A 17,861-nucleotide genomic window follows, 5' to 3' on the forward strand; every position below is an offset into this window, starting at 1 on the left:
CATGGAGGAACAGAGGCCCAGGGGTGCCCTCCACTCCCGGCCCCAGAGCTGGGAGGTGAGGCCAGGTACTCACCGACACAATGGTCGCTCTGCACCTGGAAGCCCAGGGGACAAATGCAGCGGAAGGAGCCCTCGAGGTTCTGGCAAGTGCCTGGCAGGCAGGTTCCTGGAAGGCTGAGACACTCGTTGGTGTCTGTGGAGAGGAGGAGGAGGGGTCTCAGCACTAGCTGGGGGGCAGGGACTCACCTGGGGCTGAGACCAGCAGCTATGGTCACAGCCTAATGGCTGAGGGCCCCCAGGCAAGCCCTCCTGGATCCAGAGGAAGGGCTGAGCCTTGGGAAAACAAAGACATCTGGAGAAGAGTATTATTCTGGGTCCTGGTGGGGGTTATAAATGGAGCCAGGTGTTTTCCAGGGGAAGGGGGAGTGAAGTTCCGAATCTCAAGCCACTTGCAGACCCCTTTCATGCTCTCCATGTCATCCACGCAGCTCCTCTATTATTTCATACATCATAAAACTTGGATTTTTAAGACAGTCATTCTCTAAACCACAAACCTGGTGAAAACATGGGTGTGGTGTGCTGGTTCTGTCTCTTTTTATACCTTAAAATAAATGCATGGTTATGAAATGGAGTCATGAAGTCTCAAAAGTACCGACTGCAGGTCAGCTTGGAGCAGGGGCTGGCTGAGATGGCTTCAGCACCATGGTGAAGGAATGGCAACCCACTCCAGTATTCTCGCCTGGAGAATTCCATGGACAGAGGAGCCTAGCAGGCTACCCTCTATGGAGCCGCAAAGAGTCAGACATGACTGAGTGGCTAACACACACACACACACCATAGTGAGACTCACCTATGCAGTTCTTCCCATCACTTGTGAGCTCAAAGCCATCCTTGCAGAGGCAGTGGAAGGAGCCAGCCGTGTTGAGGCACTGGCCAAATCGGCACACCTGCCCCACCATGGTGGTGCACTCATCCATGTCTGCAGAGGGAAGATGGACCAGCAGGGTTACCCACAGAGCCTAAGGCTCTGAGCCTCCGTTGCACTTCTATTCAAAAAATTGACTTCAAGGCTGTGACTTCAATTTATTGAGCACCTGCATGCCAGCTGTATATTAACTCTCCAACTATCCTATGAAGCAGACACCAGTATTTTCTAATATGAGCACTGTAATGCTATGAATTTGCCTATAGGTCCTACCTGAGCTGCATCCCACAAATTTTATGTTGTATTTTATTTTCATTTAATTTAAAAATGTTTTCTAATTTTCCTTATGATTTCTTCTTTTATCTATGGGTTCTTTAGGAGTACATTGCTTAATTTCCAAATATTTAGGGATTTTCTGGAGATCTTTTTGTGACTGACCACTACAATAGTTTAATTTCCTTACATTCTGAGACCCTACCTTGTGTAACCTCAATTAAAAAAAAAAAAAACTGTTTTATGGCCCAGAATATGATCTTTCCTGGTGAATGTTCATGTACACCTAAGAATAATGTATATTCTGGAATGTTCCATAAATATCATTTGGGTCTAGGTGGTTCATAGTACTGTTGAGGTGTTTTATATTCTTACTGATCTACTTTTCCCTCTATTACTGAGGGAGGAGAGAGTTGAGGTCTCTAACCATAACTGTGAGTTTGTCTATTTCATTTTTAGTTCTGTCAATTTTTATTTCTTACCTTTTGAAGCTCATTATTAGCTGCATAAGCATTTATGATTGTTATGTCTTCTCAGAGAACTGACTCCTTATAATACATACACTGACTCTATTTCTGGTAATATTCTTTGTCCAGAAGTCAATCTGATCTGATATTAAGATAGGTGGGTACTACTGCTGCTGCTAAGTCACTTCAGTCGTGTCCAATTCTGTGCAACCCCATAGACGGCAGCCCACCAGGCTCCCCCGTCCCTGGGATCCTCCAGGCAAGAATACTGGAGTGGGTTGCCATTTCCTTCTCCAGTGCATGAAAGTGAAAAGTGAAAGTGACGTCGCTCAGTCATGTCTGACTCCTAGCAACCCCATGGACTGCAGCCTACCAGGCTCTTCTGTCCATGGGATTTGCCAGGCAAGAGTACTGGAGTGGGTTGCCATTGCCTTCTCCAAATATTCTTTGTCCAGAAGTCAATTTGATCTGATATTAAGATAGGTAGGTACTACTATTCTATAAATCTCCTTTTTACAGAGGAGGAAAGTAAAGCACAGAGAGGTTAAGTGACTTGCCTAGGGTCACATAGCTGGCAGATGGCAAAGCTGGGATTTGAACTCATACCACTTGAACTTGTAATCCACACTTTGAACCACTGTACTAAATTATCAGCATCTTGCTTTCACTGTTCACCTTCCTCTCTGTATTGGCCATCTCCTTCTTATCAACCTGAGTGTAAGCTCTAGGAAGGGACCGCTGGCACCTAACAACTGTAGGGGTTTGGAGAACTTTGTGGTTAACTAGTTTTTAATCTCCTGAGGTTGTTTTACTGAAGGCGTCCCCAGGTCGAGATCCTTCATTTCAGAGAGGTGGTGCCTCTCAAGCCAAGGATCAGCTTTTCAGTGGGGGTGCACTGAGGCTGGGCAGCTCACCCACACAGTCTCCGTTGTGTGTTGCCACAAAGCCGGGGAAGCAGAGGCAGTTGTAGGAGCCGACAATGTTCTTGCAGGTCCCATTTCCACATGGCTGCCGGTCACACTCGTCGACATCTGCCAGAGGAAAAGCCCCGACCCCTGGCCAGCTCACCCAGGGCAACAGGCAGCTTGGGGACTGAGGGCCTGACTGGACCCAGCCCCCTTCTCCAGTACCCAGCCCTGCCCACATGGATGGGAAATTTATCCCTGGTACTATTTACTACCCCCATTTTACAGATGAGAAAACTGAGGTGCAGGGAGGTGAGTAAGTTATTCACCCCAGGTGTCAGGGGCCAGGACTCAAACTTGTGAGTCAATGAACCAGGATGGGCGGAAGCACCAGCCCCACCCCAGGGGAGGTATAGACCCATGGCCTCCTCATGGCCTGGCCATTGAGGCGGGAGCAGGTGGGCGCTCTCACCCATGCACAGGGTCTGGTCTGCTGAGGCCCGGAAGCCACGGTGACACAGACACATGTAGCTGTCCACTGTGTCCATGCAGTCGCCGTGGCTACAGGCATTCGGGATCTCTCGACACTCGTTCCGTCCTGAGGGAGGGCAGGCAGCACAGTGTCCCCAGGGCTCCCACCCACAGCATGTCCTGAGCCGTCACATGCTGCATTTGGGGGAGCCCGACCCTGCCAGGAAGCTCCCCATGTGAGCTGTTGCCCCAGGGGAGACACTTCACCTCCCATGTCATCCTCACGACTCCCCCATTAACAGATGCCCTCGGCACCCCCACCCCAAAGTACAGCCAAGGTGGCAACTCCAGCGATCAGGACTGTGCGCTTCCACTGCAGGGGGCACGGGTTTGATCGCTGGTCCGAGAACTAAGGTCCCTCATGTAAAGTGACATGGCCAAAAAAAGAAAAAACTGCAGCCAAGGAGCAAAGTCCGGACAGGACCATGCCCTACCCGAGTCCCAGCAGGAGAGAGTCTGGCTTTGTCCTACTCCCTCACCTCCCGACTATGTCCCCACTTACCCACGCAAGCCCCGCCTGGCGACAGCTTGTACCCTTGGGCGCACTTGCAGCGGTAGCTGCCAGCGATGTTGACGCAGTCCGCGTTCTGTTGGCAGGGGTTCTCCCCGCTGGTGCACTCATCCACGTCTGGGGAGTACAGCCAGCCAGGTGGGGGCAGTGAAAGAAAATCTTTCCTGCAGAATCAAACCCTAAATCCAGCCCCCTCCCCCTGGTTTTTCCAGAAGCAGCTAGAACCACATGGAGGGGGGTGACGTGGGATGGAGCCCCCTCGGAAAGGCGTTAGCCCCATAGGCAGAGGGGGAAACTGAGATTCATGGAATTTAAATGACTTGCCGGAGAGCACAGGGTGGGAGAAGGACCAGGATCCCACCCGGGGGTGGGGGTAGGGGGGCGGCAGCACCTTCGCAGACCAGCAGCAGGCTGTTGTAGCTGAAGCCCGCAGGGCACTCGCAGCGGAAGCTCCCAATCTGGTTGATGCAGACGCCGCTGGCACAGATGGCAGGGATCTCCCCGCACTCGTCGATGTCTGGGGAAGTCACCAGCCGTCAGGGGCAGCCCAGGCCCTGGCGTCATCTGGGGACCCTGACCTAAGAGATCATGCCACTGGGGAGGACTTGTGTGTCCACAAGTGAGCCTTCAATTGAAAAATTCTGCCGTGGCTAACCTAGAACTGCTGACAGCAGAAAGAAATCAGGATGTGAGAGGGAAGGCAGAAGGGGAGAGGGCATCTTTCTCAACAAAAATGCACATTGGCTGTGACCCAGCACGTGTGTGTGTGTGTGTGTGTGTGTGTGTGTGCAAGACTGCTATTCCGGGGTCTCTGGAATGAAGCAGCCCCATGTGTCAGCAGGAGGTTGCATGAGAGGACCTGCGATGACGTTTAGCAAGAAACCAGAAACATCAAAGGAGGAATGGATGACAAAATGTGGTCTCTCCAGACTTCCCTGGTGGTCCAGTCATTAAGACTCTGTGCTCCCACTGCAGGGGCCATAGGTTCGATTCCTGGTCAGGGAAGAGCCTACATGCCACATGGTCAAAAAAAAAAAATGTGGCTATCTATTTTACCACCACAATATTGTAAAGTAATTATCCTCTAATTTTTTATAAAAGGATAAAAAATGTGGTCTTTTCATACAAGAGAATACGATTCAGCCTGAAAAAGGGGTGAAGCACTGACACTCACTACAATGTGGTCGAACCTTGAAAACATGAAGCTTAATGAGAGAAGCCAGTCCCCAAAGAACAGATACCGTATGATACCATTTATATGAAATGTCCAGAACAGACACATCCAAAGAGACAGAAAGCAGACTAGTGGTTGCTGGGGGCCTGGGGGAAGAGAGAATGAGAAATGATTGTTTATAGGGACGGAGTTTATTTTTGTGTGCAATGGAATGCTCTAAACTTGAAGTGATGGAGCACAACTCTGAGAATATACGAAAACCCACTGAACTGTGCACTTTTTCTTTTTCCCTTTGACCACACCTCATAGCATGTGGAACTTTACAGACTAGGGATCAAACCCATGCCCCCTTCAGTGGAAGGACAGAGCCTTAACCCCTGGACCACCAAGGAAGCCCCTGAACTGTGCACTTTTGATGGGTGAAGTTTATGGTGTGTGAATTATATCTCAGGAGAGCTGTTGTTTTATTTATATGAGATCCTGGAATCTGCCTAAGTGTCCATCCACGGGGAACTGACTTATGACCTGGGATGTGTCCATACTTGGAATACTACAAAGTAGGACGTAGGAGGAAGCAGTCCTGTGTGTAGTAGCCTGGCTGGTTCTTCACGATTCTTTTCTGGGGGGAAAAAGCAAGGTGTTTTTTTTTTTTAATTGTCCTACAGACAATATTTGGGAAAGCATAGGATTTATGTCCAACTCCCAGAAAACAATGCCATACATTTTCAATGGGGGGAACCTCAATATGTGTTTAAATGCATGAAGAAGGCACTAGAAAGAAGTACTCCAGGCATAAAGCACAAGTTATATCTCAATAAAGCTGTTGTTTATAAAGAAGAACCTGGAATCAGCCTAAGTGTCCACCCATGGGGGACTGATTTACGACCTTGGACCCTTGGGAGAGGGGGAAAGAGACTGAGATTTGAAGGGGTGGCTGGAAGGGAATCAGATCTCATCTGCTCTATTCCAATTGTTGAAAGTAAGGAGAGGGACTTCCCTGGTGGTCCAGGGGCTAAGACTCCAAGCTCCCAATGCAGGGGCCAGGGTTCCATCCTTAGTCAGGGGATGGATCTCGCACGCTGCAACAAAGATCGAAGATCCTTTGTGCCACGACTAAGACCCAGTGCAGCCAAATTAATTACTTAATTAATTTCTTAAAAAAGGAAATAAGGAGAATACATTCATGGGATGAAGACAACTGAAAATAGGTTCATCAATTAAATACTGCACAGCTGGAATTTGGCATTCAGGTACAAGATCTCATTTAACTTACACTGTACAAGACCTCATTTAACTTTGATCCATGCTGCAACATGGGTAAATCTTGGAAACATTATGCTGAGTGAAATAAGCCAGACATATAATAAAAGGACTCTTGAGAGTCCTGTGGATTGCAAGGAGATTAAACCAGAATCCTGAAGGAAGTTCAGTTCAGTTCAGTCGTTGAGTCGTGTCCGACTCTTTGCGACCCCATGGACTGCAGCATGCCAGGCTTCCCTGTCCATCACCAACTCCCAGAGCCAACTCAAACTCATGTCCATCGAGTCAGTGATGCCATCCAACCATCTCATCCTCTGTCGTCCCTTTCTCCTCCCGCCTTCAATCTTTCCCAGCATCTGGGTCTTTTCCAATGAGTCAGTTCTTCAAATCAGGTGGCCAAAGTATTGGAGTTTCAGCTTCAGCATCAGTCCTTCCAATGAATATTTAGGACTGATTTTCATGGCAAATAGATGGGGAAACAATGGAAACAGTGAGAGGCTTTATTTTCTTGGGCCCCAAAATCACTGCAGATGGTGACTGCAGCCATGAAATTAAGACGCTTCCTCCTTGGAAGAAAAGCTATGAGACAGCATATTAAAAAGCGAGACATTGCTTTGCCAACAAAGGTCCATCTAGTCAAAGCTATGGTTTTTCCAGTAGTCATGTACAGATGTGAGAGTTGGACTATAAAGAAAACTGAGCACCGAAGAATTGATGCTTTTGAACTGTGGTACTGGAGAAGATTCTTGAGAGTCTCTTGGACTGCAAGGAGATCCAACCAGTCAATCCTAAAGGAAATCCTGAAGGAAATCAATCCTGAAGATTCAATGGAAGGACTGATGCTGAAGCTGAAGCTGCAGTACTTTGGCTACCTGATGCAAAGAGCTGACTCATTGGAAAATACTCTGATGCTGGGAAAGATTGAAGGCAGGAAGAAATGGGGCAACAGAGTATGAGGTGGTTGGATAGTATCACCAACTCAATGGACATGAGTTTGAGCAAACTCCAGGAGATAGCAGAGGACAGGGAAGCCTGGCGTGCTGCAGTCCATGGGGTAGTAAAGAATCGGACACAACTTAGCGACTGAACAACAACAGCAAACAAAAAGGACAAATACAGTATGATTCTGTTTCTGTGAGGTAAAATTTACGGAGACCACAGTTCTCCATAAATCGTGGACCTCCACCACAGACCTCCACCACAGTTTGAAAGTAGAATGGGGGTTCCCAGGAGCTGGGGGAAGGGGTGGGGAGTCAGTGTTTCATGGGAACAGAGTTTCAGTAGGGGAAGATGACAAAGTTCTGGAGATGAATGGTGGGGATGGTTGCACAATGGTGTGAATCTGTTTATTGTTACAAATTGGACACTTAAAAATGGTTAAAATGGCCAATTTTCTGTTTGTTATGGGTATTTTAACAGAATTTTTAAAAATGAAGAACAATTTACTAAAAATACTCTCTGCTTTAAAAAAAAAAAAAAAAAAGGAGCAGGATTGAGGGGCAGGATTCCTGGCCCGGGGAGACGGAAGAGCGAAGGTGTGGGGTAGAGGAGAATGGAAGGGAAAGTGTTGTGGGGGAGGGGAAAAGAGGGGGCAGGGCTCGGGGCACAGAGTGACCAGGGGCTCCAGGCAGTGGCAGGGGGGAGAAGGGGGCATGGAGGTCACTCACCAAGGGGCTTCCCTGTGTGGATGTCAATGACGAACCCGGGAACCTGGTTTCCACACAGGATCTGGTAATCCACTGTGTAAAGGAAAACAGGGGAGTGGAGGCTGGAGCTGCAGCCCTGCTAGGAGGACCCCTCCTCTTGTCTCTCTGATCATCTGGTCCATCCCTGTAGCCCGGTGCTCACCTGGCCTCTGATAACTCCCTCCACCCTGAACAGCACTGGGAGGGTTACAGGCCCCTGTGCAGTGTGATCTTCCAATACGTAGGCACATCTCTTCTCTCTGTGAGTGCCACCAGCCACACCCCACCATCCTCACCATAAAATGCAGACTCTACAGTCTGGACCTCCAGACCTTCCTCTCTCCCTCAGTCCCACCTTTCTGCCAACAGGAACTCTTGCCTCCTGTTACCCTGATTTCATGACACATCTGGATATTCCTGCTCTGTTACGCTACCACAACATTGCACATATTGTTCCCTTTGCTGTTCCCTAGCACAGTCTGCTTCAGCCTTGAGGACTCAGGGCAGCTCATCACTCTGGCCATGGACAGAGGATGATACTGTCCTTTGGCTCCCCCAGGCAATTTGTTGTTACTGTTGTTGTTCAGTCGCTAAGTCATGTCCAACTCTTTGCAGCCCCCTGAACTGCAGCCCACCAGGCTCCTCTGTCCATGGGGTTTCCCAGGTAAGAATACTGGAGTGGGTTGCCATTTCCTCCTCCATGGGATCTTCCCAACCCAACCCATGTCTCCTCCACTGGCAGGTGGATTCTTTACCACTGAGCCAGCTAGGAAGTCCCCTGGGCAATTCACTCTCTAATTATATCCCACTGCTGACACCAAAATTTTGCTTACCTGACCTCAGTCTCCAGGTGGGTGTGTGTCCCTGGACCCACCTGACAGACATTATCAGGCATTAGGTTGGTGCCCCCTTTCCCCAGGTCCCTGCCCTGCCCCTCACTCACTCTTCTGCCTGCATCATGATGAGAACATGATGGCCACTGAGCCTAGTGTGGACTTCTGCCTCATCGATATTCGACCTGCAGCTCAGATTCAGGTGCACACCATTCAGACAGGTACCCGAGTCCCAGCACATAATCTGTGACTGACGTTTGATCTATTTTGATGATCTCATGACCAGACTTGGCCGTCTGCAGTTTCCTCCCAGACTGCACAGCTTGGGTCTACCATATTCTTATTTTCTAGAACTCAGAACAGGGTCTGGCACCCAGAGATACCCAATTATGACCCCTCCCCACTCCACTGTGCTGGGTTGAACACTGACCCTCCCACCCCCAAAGTTCCTGTCCACCCAGACTTTCTGGGACCCTTTTTGGAAATAGGATCTTTGCAGATTTAATCAAGTTTAGGTGATCCTAGATCAGGGTAGCCCTAATGCAATGACTGGGCTTCCCTGGTAGCTCAGATGGTAAAGAATCTGCCTGTAATGCAGGAGACGTGGGTTCAATCCCTGGGTCAGGAAGACCCCCTGGAGAAGGGAGTGGCTACCCATTCCAGTATTCTTGATTGGAGATTCCCATGGACAGAGGAGTCTGGCTATAGTCCATGGGGTCTCAAAGAGTCAGACATGACTGAGTGGCTAGGTCCACACACACACAGTGCAATGACTGGTGTCCTTATAAGAAAAGGAGAGATGGGTGGAGACATGAGGAGAGGTCATGTGAGCTGAAGGCAGAGACAGGGATGGTGCAGGTACGGGCCAAGCAACACCAAAGAAGCCACCAGAGGATGGACAAGGCAAAAAGGAATTCTGCCCTCGAGCCTCTGGGGAAGAATAACGCTGCTCACACCTTCACTTCTGACTTCTAGCCTCCATGACGGTGAGAAAATACATTTCTGTTTGTTTGGTTGGTTGCTTTTGGCCACACTGGGCAGGATGTGGGATCTTAGTTCCCTGATCAGGGATCCAACCCACCACCCCTGCATTAGGAGCATGGAGTTTTAACCACTGGACTGCCAGGGAAGTCCCCCATATTTTTCTTTTTTTAAAGCCACCAAGTCTGTGGTATTTGTTGCCACAACCCTAGGGAACTCATTGTCTCAGTTCAGGCTGCTATAAGGAAATACCATGGACAGTGTGGCTTCAATAACAGACATTTACTTCTCATAATTCTGCAGGCTGCGAAGTTGAAGGTCAAGGCACCGGCCGATCTGGTGTCTGGTGAGAAGTCTTCCTGTCTGTCTTCCTGCTGTGTCTTCACATGGCAAACACAGAGCAACTCTTGTCTCTCTTCTTATAAGGGCACTACTCCCATTTAGAGGGCTCCATCCACATGACCTAATTAACTCCCAAAGGCACCACCTCCAAACACTATTATTACACTGAGGGTTAGGGCTTCAACATATGAAATCTGGGATGAGGGACACAAGCATTCATTCCATAGCACTAATACGCTTGTCAAACCATTCAATTCTAAAGGAAATCAACCCTGAATATTCATTGGAATGACTGATGCTGAAGCTCCAATACTTTGGCCACCTGATGGGAAGAGCCAACTCACTGGAAAAGACCCTGATGCTGGGAAAGATTGAGGGCAGGAGGAGAAGGCAGCGACAGAGGATGAGATGGTTGGATGGCATCACTGACTCAATGGACGAGTTTGGGCAAACTCTGGGAGATAGTGGAGGACAGGGGAGGCTGGTGCGCTGCAGCTCATGGGGTTGCAGATTCAGACATGATTGAGAGACTGAACAATACACTTTAATCTTCGGCTGCTCTCTCTGGTGGGCACTCCATTCCTGCAGCTCTTTCTGATGCCCAGCTGGCTGATAAGTTTTGCTAATAGAGCTCACCCCTACTGCTCAGTCCTTCTTTCAGGGTTTTTCTCCTGTTGTCCCCTGCCTGGAACACCCTTCTTCATCCCAGTTGACATTTCTGTAATCCTTTCCAGAGCTTCTATGAGGTCTCTACTTTCCCAGTTCATGGAGCCCTGGTGTCTCTGACCACTTTTGTTTTTTGCTCTTGGCCCCACGCACTCACTGACACCCCTCCACCCCCAGATAATCTGTGAGTCTTCAAGGTTCTTTAACCCAGATGAAAGCCTTGCTGATCCACCCTGAATTCCACAAGTCTGCAAAATCAGGATGCATTGATTTTCCCCATACACTGATCGGGATGGAATTTCAACTCTTTGGCTCTAATCAAAACAACGACTCATCCAGGAGTCCTAAGTGCAGCAGGCTGCCTTAAACACTGCCCTGAAAAGGGCCAGACTGAAAGAAGGCGGGGGAGGGGCACTCACGACTGGCGGGGGTCGGGCAGGCCTCACAGGGTCTATTCCAGGCCTGGCCGATGTTGTAGGAACAGCAGCACATCCTCTGGGTCACGTTAAAGGCCAGCTCATTCCGACACGTGCTGTTGTAATGCCGGAAGCAGACGCTCTTCCTCATGTCTGCAGTTGGGTTGGGGAGAAGGATGTAGGTAAGAGACACCAGAGGAAGACAGTCAGGGAGGCAGAAGCTCATTCACAAATCCATTTGAAAACCACTGGCTTGACTTCTCTGAGGCAACACACAGGAGAGTGCCATTCACATGTTGACCTTTCTTGGGCAGTACACAACCTGGACAACCATTCATGGCAGCCCTGAACCTGCAGCCTTGTTCACTGCTGCCTAGCAGCATTTCAAATACACTCACCCTTCATCTCTCCCCCAGCAAACATGCCTCTCCACACTCTTTCAAGGGTTGGAGACTTCCAGAAGCCCCTCCCATAGGCTAGTGCTTTTTTCACAACTACTGGTCTCTCTCATCATCATACTTCATACCCATGCAGTTATTGCCACCGTTGACTTGCAGGTATTCCATAGGGCAGACACAAGTGTAGTTCCCCAGCGTGTTATAGCAGGTTCCAGGGCCACAGATGCCTGAGTGTGCAGAGCATTCGTCGATGTCTGCAAGGGAGGGAGGAATTGTCTGTATCCAGGAATCATCTGGATAACTCCCCACCCCAGGTCTGCCAGAACCACTTTACTATGCGCTTGAGTCTAGTTTCAAGATCAGCTTCAAATGCACAGATATCTTAGTGATGTGGAAAGACACAGCATGGTGTTAGGTGGGGAAAACAGTTTACTATGATCCCTGCTCTATTAAGAAAAAAGAAAAAATATGACCTGCTGCTGCTGCTGCTAAGTCGCTTCAGTCATGTCTGACTCTATGCGACCCCATAGACGGCAGCCCACAAGGCTCCCCCGTCCCTGAGATTCTCCAGGCAAGAACACTGGAGTGGGTTGCCATTTCCTTCTCCAGTGCATGAAAGTGAAAAGTGAAAGTGAAGTCGCTCAGTCGTGTCAGACTCTTAGTGACCCCATGGACTGCAGCCCAGAGCTTACAAATGAATGATATTATCACCAAGAGTGGGGCAATCCCGTGCTTCCCAGTGTGATGCAATAGGAAGCAAGAGTCCTTCGAATAAAATATTATTGAAAGAAAAAAGTTGATTCTCAATCAGATCAATCCCCTAGTCCAGAGGCAGCAAATTTTTTCTGCAAAGCAAGTTGCTGCTTAGTTGCTTAGTCGTGTCTGATCCTTTTGTGACCCCATGGAATGTAGCCCACCAGGCTCCTCTGTCCATGGGATTCTCCAGGCAAGAATACTAGAGTGGGTTGCCTTTCCTTTTCCAGGGGATCTTCTCAACCCAGGGATCAAACCCATGTCTCTTCCGTCTCCTGAACTGCAGGCAGATTCTTTACCACTAAGCCACCAGAGCCTTTTTTTTTTTGCATTGTCAGGCAACAATGGTCTCTGATGAGCTTTTCACACTGCCGTGGAGCATGTAGGCAGCCATAGACAATGAGTAAACAAATTAGCATGCTATGCTCTAATAAAACTTGATTTATGGCCACTGAAATGTGAGTTTCATGTCATTTTCATGTGGCTCAAAATATTATTCTTCTGACTTTTTCCAATAATTTTTAAAAATGTAAAAAGCATTCTTAATGGGCTACACAAAAACAAGCAGTAGTTTATTTCACTAGGAGTGACATTTCCAAAAATGGCAGAGTAGGGAATGTTGAAGTTCTATTCCTCCACAAAAAGCAACTACAGAGCTGGGCAAAAACTGACAAAATTAACTTTTGATGAACTCTGGGACCCAGTCAAAAACTTACAAAACCAGGGAACCTGACATAGAGGATATACTAAAGAATCCCCAGAATGAAAACTATTAGAACTATAAATGAGGTCAGCACAATTGCAGAATACAAGATCAACAAAACACTGACCAAGAAATTTCAGTGGTATTTCTGCACACTATCAAAAAGTAATTAAAAGTGAAATTAAGGAAATAATTCCACTTAGCATCCAAAAGATAAAATATTTAAGAATAAGTGCAGCCCAAGAGGTGAAAGACTTGTACACGGAAACCTATAAAATGCTCCTAAGAAAAATTAATAAGATCTAAATAAATGGAAAGACATCCTGTAGACATGAATTAAAAGACTCATTATTATTAAAATGCCAATACTCCCCAAAGTGATTTATAGATTCAATGTATTCTCATCAAAATCCCAATGACTTCTCTTTTTTTGGCAGAAATGGAAAAGCTGATCCTAAAACTCATATGGAATTGTAGGAAACCCCAAATAGCCAAAACAATCTTGACAAAAGAAAAAAAAGTTGGAGGAGTCAGGCTTCCCCATCTCTAAACCTACTTACAATGCTACAGTAATCAAAAGAGTGTGGTACTGGTATAAGGATAGACCTATAAATCAGTGGAGATCCAACCAGTCCATTCTGAAGGAGATCAGCCCTGGGATTTCTTTGGAAGGAATGATGCTAAAGCTGAAACTCCAGTACTTTGGCCACCTCATGCGAAGAGTTGAGTCATTGGAAAAGACTCTGATGCTGAGAGGGATTGGGGGTAGGAGGAGAAGGGGACAACAGAGGATGAGATGGCTGGATGGCATCACTGACTCGATGGATGTGAGTCTGAGTGAACTCCGGGAGTTGGTGATGGACAGGGAGGCCTGGCGTGCTGCAATTCACGGGGTCGCAAAGAGTCGGACACGACTGAGCGACTGATCTGATCTGATCTGATAAATCAGTGGAATAGAATTTAGAGTACAGAAATAAACCCAGACATCTATAGTTAATTGATTTTCAACAACACTATTCAATGGAGAAAAAAGAGGCTTTTCAACAAATGGTGCTGGGATGATTAGATATCCACATGCAAAAGAATGAAGTTGGATCCTACTTCACACCATACACAAAAATTAACTCAAAATACAAAACTCAAATTAACTCAAAATACAAAAAATTAATACAAAACTCAAATTAACTCAAAATACAAAAATTTAACTCAAAATACAAGGACCTAAACAGGGGAGCTAACACATAAAACCCTTGAAAGAAAACACAGAGGTAAATCTTAAAGACCTTGTATTTAGCAATAGATTCTTAGGTACGACACCAAAAGCACAAACCAAAAAGCAAACAAAAAAACCCAGATAAGCTGGATTTCATAAAAATTTAAACCTATTGTGCATCAGTGACATTATCAAGAAAGTCCAGGTTCAATGCACGATACTGGATGCTTGGGGCTGGTGCACTGGGACGACCCAGAGGAATGGTGTGGGGTGGGAGGAGGGAGGAGGGTTCAGGATGGGGAGCACACGTATACCTGTGGCAGATTCATTTTGATGTTTGGCAAAACTAATACAGTGTTTCAGGTTTAAAAATAAAATTAAATTAAAAAAAAAAAGAAAGTAAAACACAACCCACAGAATGGGAGAAACTCTGCAAATCACATAGGTGATGGGAGTCTTGTCCAGCATATATAAAGAACTCTTATAACTCAACAACAAAAAGACAAACAATCCAATTTCTAAATGGGCAAAAGGCCTGAAAGGACATTTTTTCCAAAGAAGATACACAAATGGCCAATAAGCACATGAAAAGGTACTCAACCTCATTAGTCATTAGGGGAACACAAATCAAAAACATGAGATACCACCTCACACCCGCTAGGATAATATTACTTTAAATGATGGAAAATAGCAAGTGTTGATAACAAATGTGGAGAAACTGGAACCCTCGTATGTTGCTGGTGAAAATGCAAAACGGTGCAGCTGCTGTGGAAAACGGTTTGGCAGTTCCTTAGAAAAGTCAAACACAGAATCACCATGTGACTTAGTGATTCTAGGAGTTAGGTAAAATTTTCAACAAGGACTGGTTATAGAATTTGCCCAGTGTAGATGAAAACCCTTGTTTAAAGTATATGAAGAATTTCAAGATGGCAACAGCAGAGCATTAAACTAAGTGGAGAGAGCTGGGAAGTAGGGGCTTTGGAGTAGAGGGCCCTTGAGCTTGAAAGCTGGAAAGTACTGCAAGACTGCAGCCCTCAAGGGCACAAACTGACCCTGCAAGACTCCACAGCCAAGGCCAACATTCAGGTTGAAATCTTTCTGCCCTGTGACAGTCAAAAAATGCAGCACACGGCCATATTTGATGACAGAAGTTTTCCCCTTTTCTTTTGATAGTCTATGGGATAGGAGAAGCAGGGAGGGATAAAATATTTTTTAAGCATTTTGGGTTCTGATTCTGGTTCGCCAGCTCCCACCTACACATACAAAGGAGCTTTCGAGCTTAGATCTCTCCCAACCTTCACCATTTCCTTGAGTCTCTAAAGCATGAGAAAACTCTTAAGTGTCCCTTGGATAGCAAGGAGACCAAACCAGTCAATCCTAAAGGAAATCAACCCTGAATATCCATTAGAAGGACTGATGCTGAAGCTGAAGCTCCAATACTTTAGCCACATGATGCAAAGAGCTGACTCATTGGAAAAGACCCTAATGCTGGAAAAGACTGAGGGCAGGAAGACAAGGGGTCAACAGAGGATGAGATGGTTGGATGGCATCATTGACTCAATGGACATGAGTTTGAGCAAACTCTGGGAGATAGAGAAGGATAGGGGAAGCCTGGCGTGCTGCAGTCCATGGGGTTGCAAAGAGTAGGACATGACTGAGTGACTGAACAACTAAAGCGTGCTGCTCAGAGTGGACAATCTGCTGTCCTAGTGTGCTGATGCTGGTGTCTTGTTGCATGCAGGTGCTCAGTTGATATTGCTGAAAAGAAAAAAAGGAATGGGTTGGTAGACAGATGGATGGATGAAAGGAGGAATTTGATACATTGTATGAAAACAGCTCAGGCTCAAGGATCAGGATGGCTGGGCTGGGACCCAGTTTCTATCACTTACTGGCTGGTTTTGTGGCTCAGACAGTAAAGAACCCACCTACAATACAGGAGACTGGGTTTGATCCCTGGGTCAGGAAGATCCCCTGGAGAAGGGAATAGTAACCCATTCCAAGTATTCTTGGTTGGAGAATCCCATGAACAGAGAGGAGCCTGGTGGGCTATAGTTGCTGAGTCAGACATGACTGAATGACTAACACTTTCACTTTCACCACTCAAGTGACTTAACTCCCTTAGTTTCTGAATCCGAAAAATGGGGTCATAGTAGGAACACCTCCCACATGAGGCTGTTTTGGTAAATGAATGAATGGCAAGTGCTCAGCTCCGTGGTGATACTCAATTACAGACACCAATTAACTGTTGGTTGTTACTAAGATGCAAGAGAGGACTGTAAGACAAGTGAAGTGAATGCTTAAAGAAAAGGTGTGACTGCTCTTTAGGTGTCGTTTTCCTTCCTCTCTTAGCTCTGGGCCTTGGTCAGCTTTTGCCCTGAGGAAGGGCATGGCTGCTGCAATAAACCCAGATCAATTCTGAGTGGGAAGGAGGCTGGAGGTCAGGCAACGGGGAGATGGGGAAGAAACAATGGAGCAGAGGGTAGATTGGGGCATTCCAAGGAAGCCTTTGCAGCCCTTCCAGTGGGCCCTGGACAGCAAGGCAAGGGAGCAGACTCTGGAGTGGGGCATGTGAGCCCCCAGGCCCGGAAGAAGAGGTGAGGCTGGGCAGAAATGCAGGCGGGGAGGAGAGGGCTCAAGCTCACCCTCACAGATGCGGGTATCCTCATTGAGGTGGTAGCCGGGTGGGCACTCGCACTGGAAGCTGCCGAAGGTGTTGACACAGTTGCCCCCCTGGCACAGCCCTGGCAGCTCCTGGCATTCGTCAATGTCTGTCAGGAAGTGAGGAAGCTGTGCTTGGAAGCTACACCCGAGCAGAGTACTTGGGGGACACCCATGCCTTCCCCTGGGACCTCCTGCTTCTTTAAGGACACCCAAGAGCTGTTGGATATTTAGAGGTTGTACCCAGACTCTCCTGGGTCAATGTCACTGTGAATTCATCCTCTTTCCCTTCATTGGATCGTCCATCCTCTCATCCATCCAACTATCCATCACAAAGCTCCCTCTTGATGGAATTCTCCAATCTCATTATCTACTTTGGATAGAAGAATAGATGGATGGGTGGGTGGGTAAGCAGGTGGACAGAGATGAAAAGTAGTGGGTGAGGGAATAAACAACAATATGAATGGACAAGAACATGAGTGTGAATAAATAGGTGGGTGAGTAGGCAGATGAACAAATGAAAGGAGGAATGAGTAGGTGGATGGATGGATGTGTGGATGGATGGATATGGGAGGATAGATGTATCAATGGGCAGATAGGTGGATATGAAAAGCAGAGAACGGGTCAAAAAAGCAAATGGGTCAATGGATGAAAAGAATGACTGGATGGATGGGTGGGCGGGTAGGTGAGTAGATGAATGGATTGTAGGTGAGTGGATGGATAAACGTACTTATATGCATGTATATATGGATGAATGGATGGAAGGAAGGAAAGAAGAAAAGGTGGATGGATGGATGGGGAATGGATATATGGATGGGTAGATGGGGACTGGATAGAAGTATGAATCAACAAACCAATAGGTGGAAGAGCTGAGAGGACCTGCCCCCCACCCCAAAGTTGCCCAACTCTGCTCCTTGATGATGGGACATGAAAGGAAGGTCAATCAGTGGGTACACGGATGGATAGTCTACCAGGAACTCACCTTCCAGGATGACAGTGATGGAATTAGGCCGGAAGCCCTCACCCCCTGGGCACAGGGTTCTGTACTCAGCTGCAAGGGAAAGAAGCTCTTGTGAGGGGCTGTGGGGTGAGGCATTTGAGCAAAGCTCAGGGGAAGCACAGGAGGGGAGGTCCCCTAAAAAGGCCTCAAGAATGGGCCTGGCATCC

The 17,861-nt window shown here is 47.3% G+C and overlaps 3 protein-coding genes across 3 annotated transcripts in view; 1 reads left to right on the forward strand and 2 right to left on the reverse strand.

Moving 5' to 3' along the window:
• TIMM44 (translocase of inner mitochondrial membrane 44) overlaps positions 1-17,861 on the reverse strand; it is a 369,417-nt gene that overhangs the window by 117,881 nt on the left and 233,675 nt on the right. The gene's annotated exons all lie outside the window — the stretch shown is intronic.
• Positions 1-17,861, forward strand: part of RPS28 (ribosomal protein S28) — a 239,358-nt gene that overhangs the window by 63,685 nt on the left and 157,812 nt on the right. The gene's annotated exons all lie outside the window — the stretch shown is intronic.
• FBN3 (fibrillin 3) overlaps positions 1-17,861 on the reverse strand; it is a 69,337-nt gene that overhangs the window by 17,937 nt on the left and 33,539 nt on the right. Inside the window, exons 38-48 of the mRNA XM_055542222.1 lie at positions 17,677-17,745; positions 16,679-16,804; positions 11,496-11,621; positions 10,973-11,122; positions 7,714-7,785; positions 4,004-4,129; positions 3,604-3,729; positions 3,043-3,168; positions 2,580-2,696; positions 851-979; positions 74-193 (exon numbers count right to left, since the gene is read on the reverse strand). Coding sequence (XP_055398197.1) covers positions 74-193; positions 851-979; positions 2,580-2,696; positions 3,043-3,168; positions 3,604-3,729; positions 4,004-4,129; positions 7,714-7,785; positions 10,973-11,122; positions 11,496-11,621; positions 16,679-16,804; positions 17,677-17,745 — 1,287 coding nt within the window. The remainder of the gene's footprint in view (positions 1-73; positions 194-850; positions 980-2,579; positions 2,697-3,042; positions 3,169-3,603; positions 3,730-4,003; positions 4,130-7,713; positions 7,786-10,972; positions 11,123-11,495; positions 11,622-16,678; positions 16,805-17,676; positions 17,746-17,861) is intronic.

This window comes from Bubalus kerabau, chromosome 1 (genome assembly GCF_029407905.1).
Source record: "Bubalus kerabau isolate K-KA32 ecotype Philippines breed swamp buffalo chromosome 1, PCC_UOA_SB_1v2, whole genome shotgun sequence".
Taxonomy (NCBI): Eukaryota; Metazoa; Chordata; class Mammalia; order Artiodactyla; family Bovidae; genus Bubalus; species Bubalus kerabau.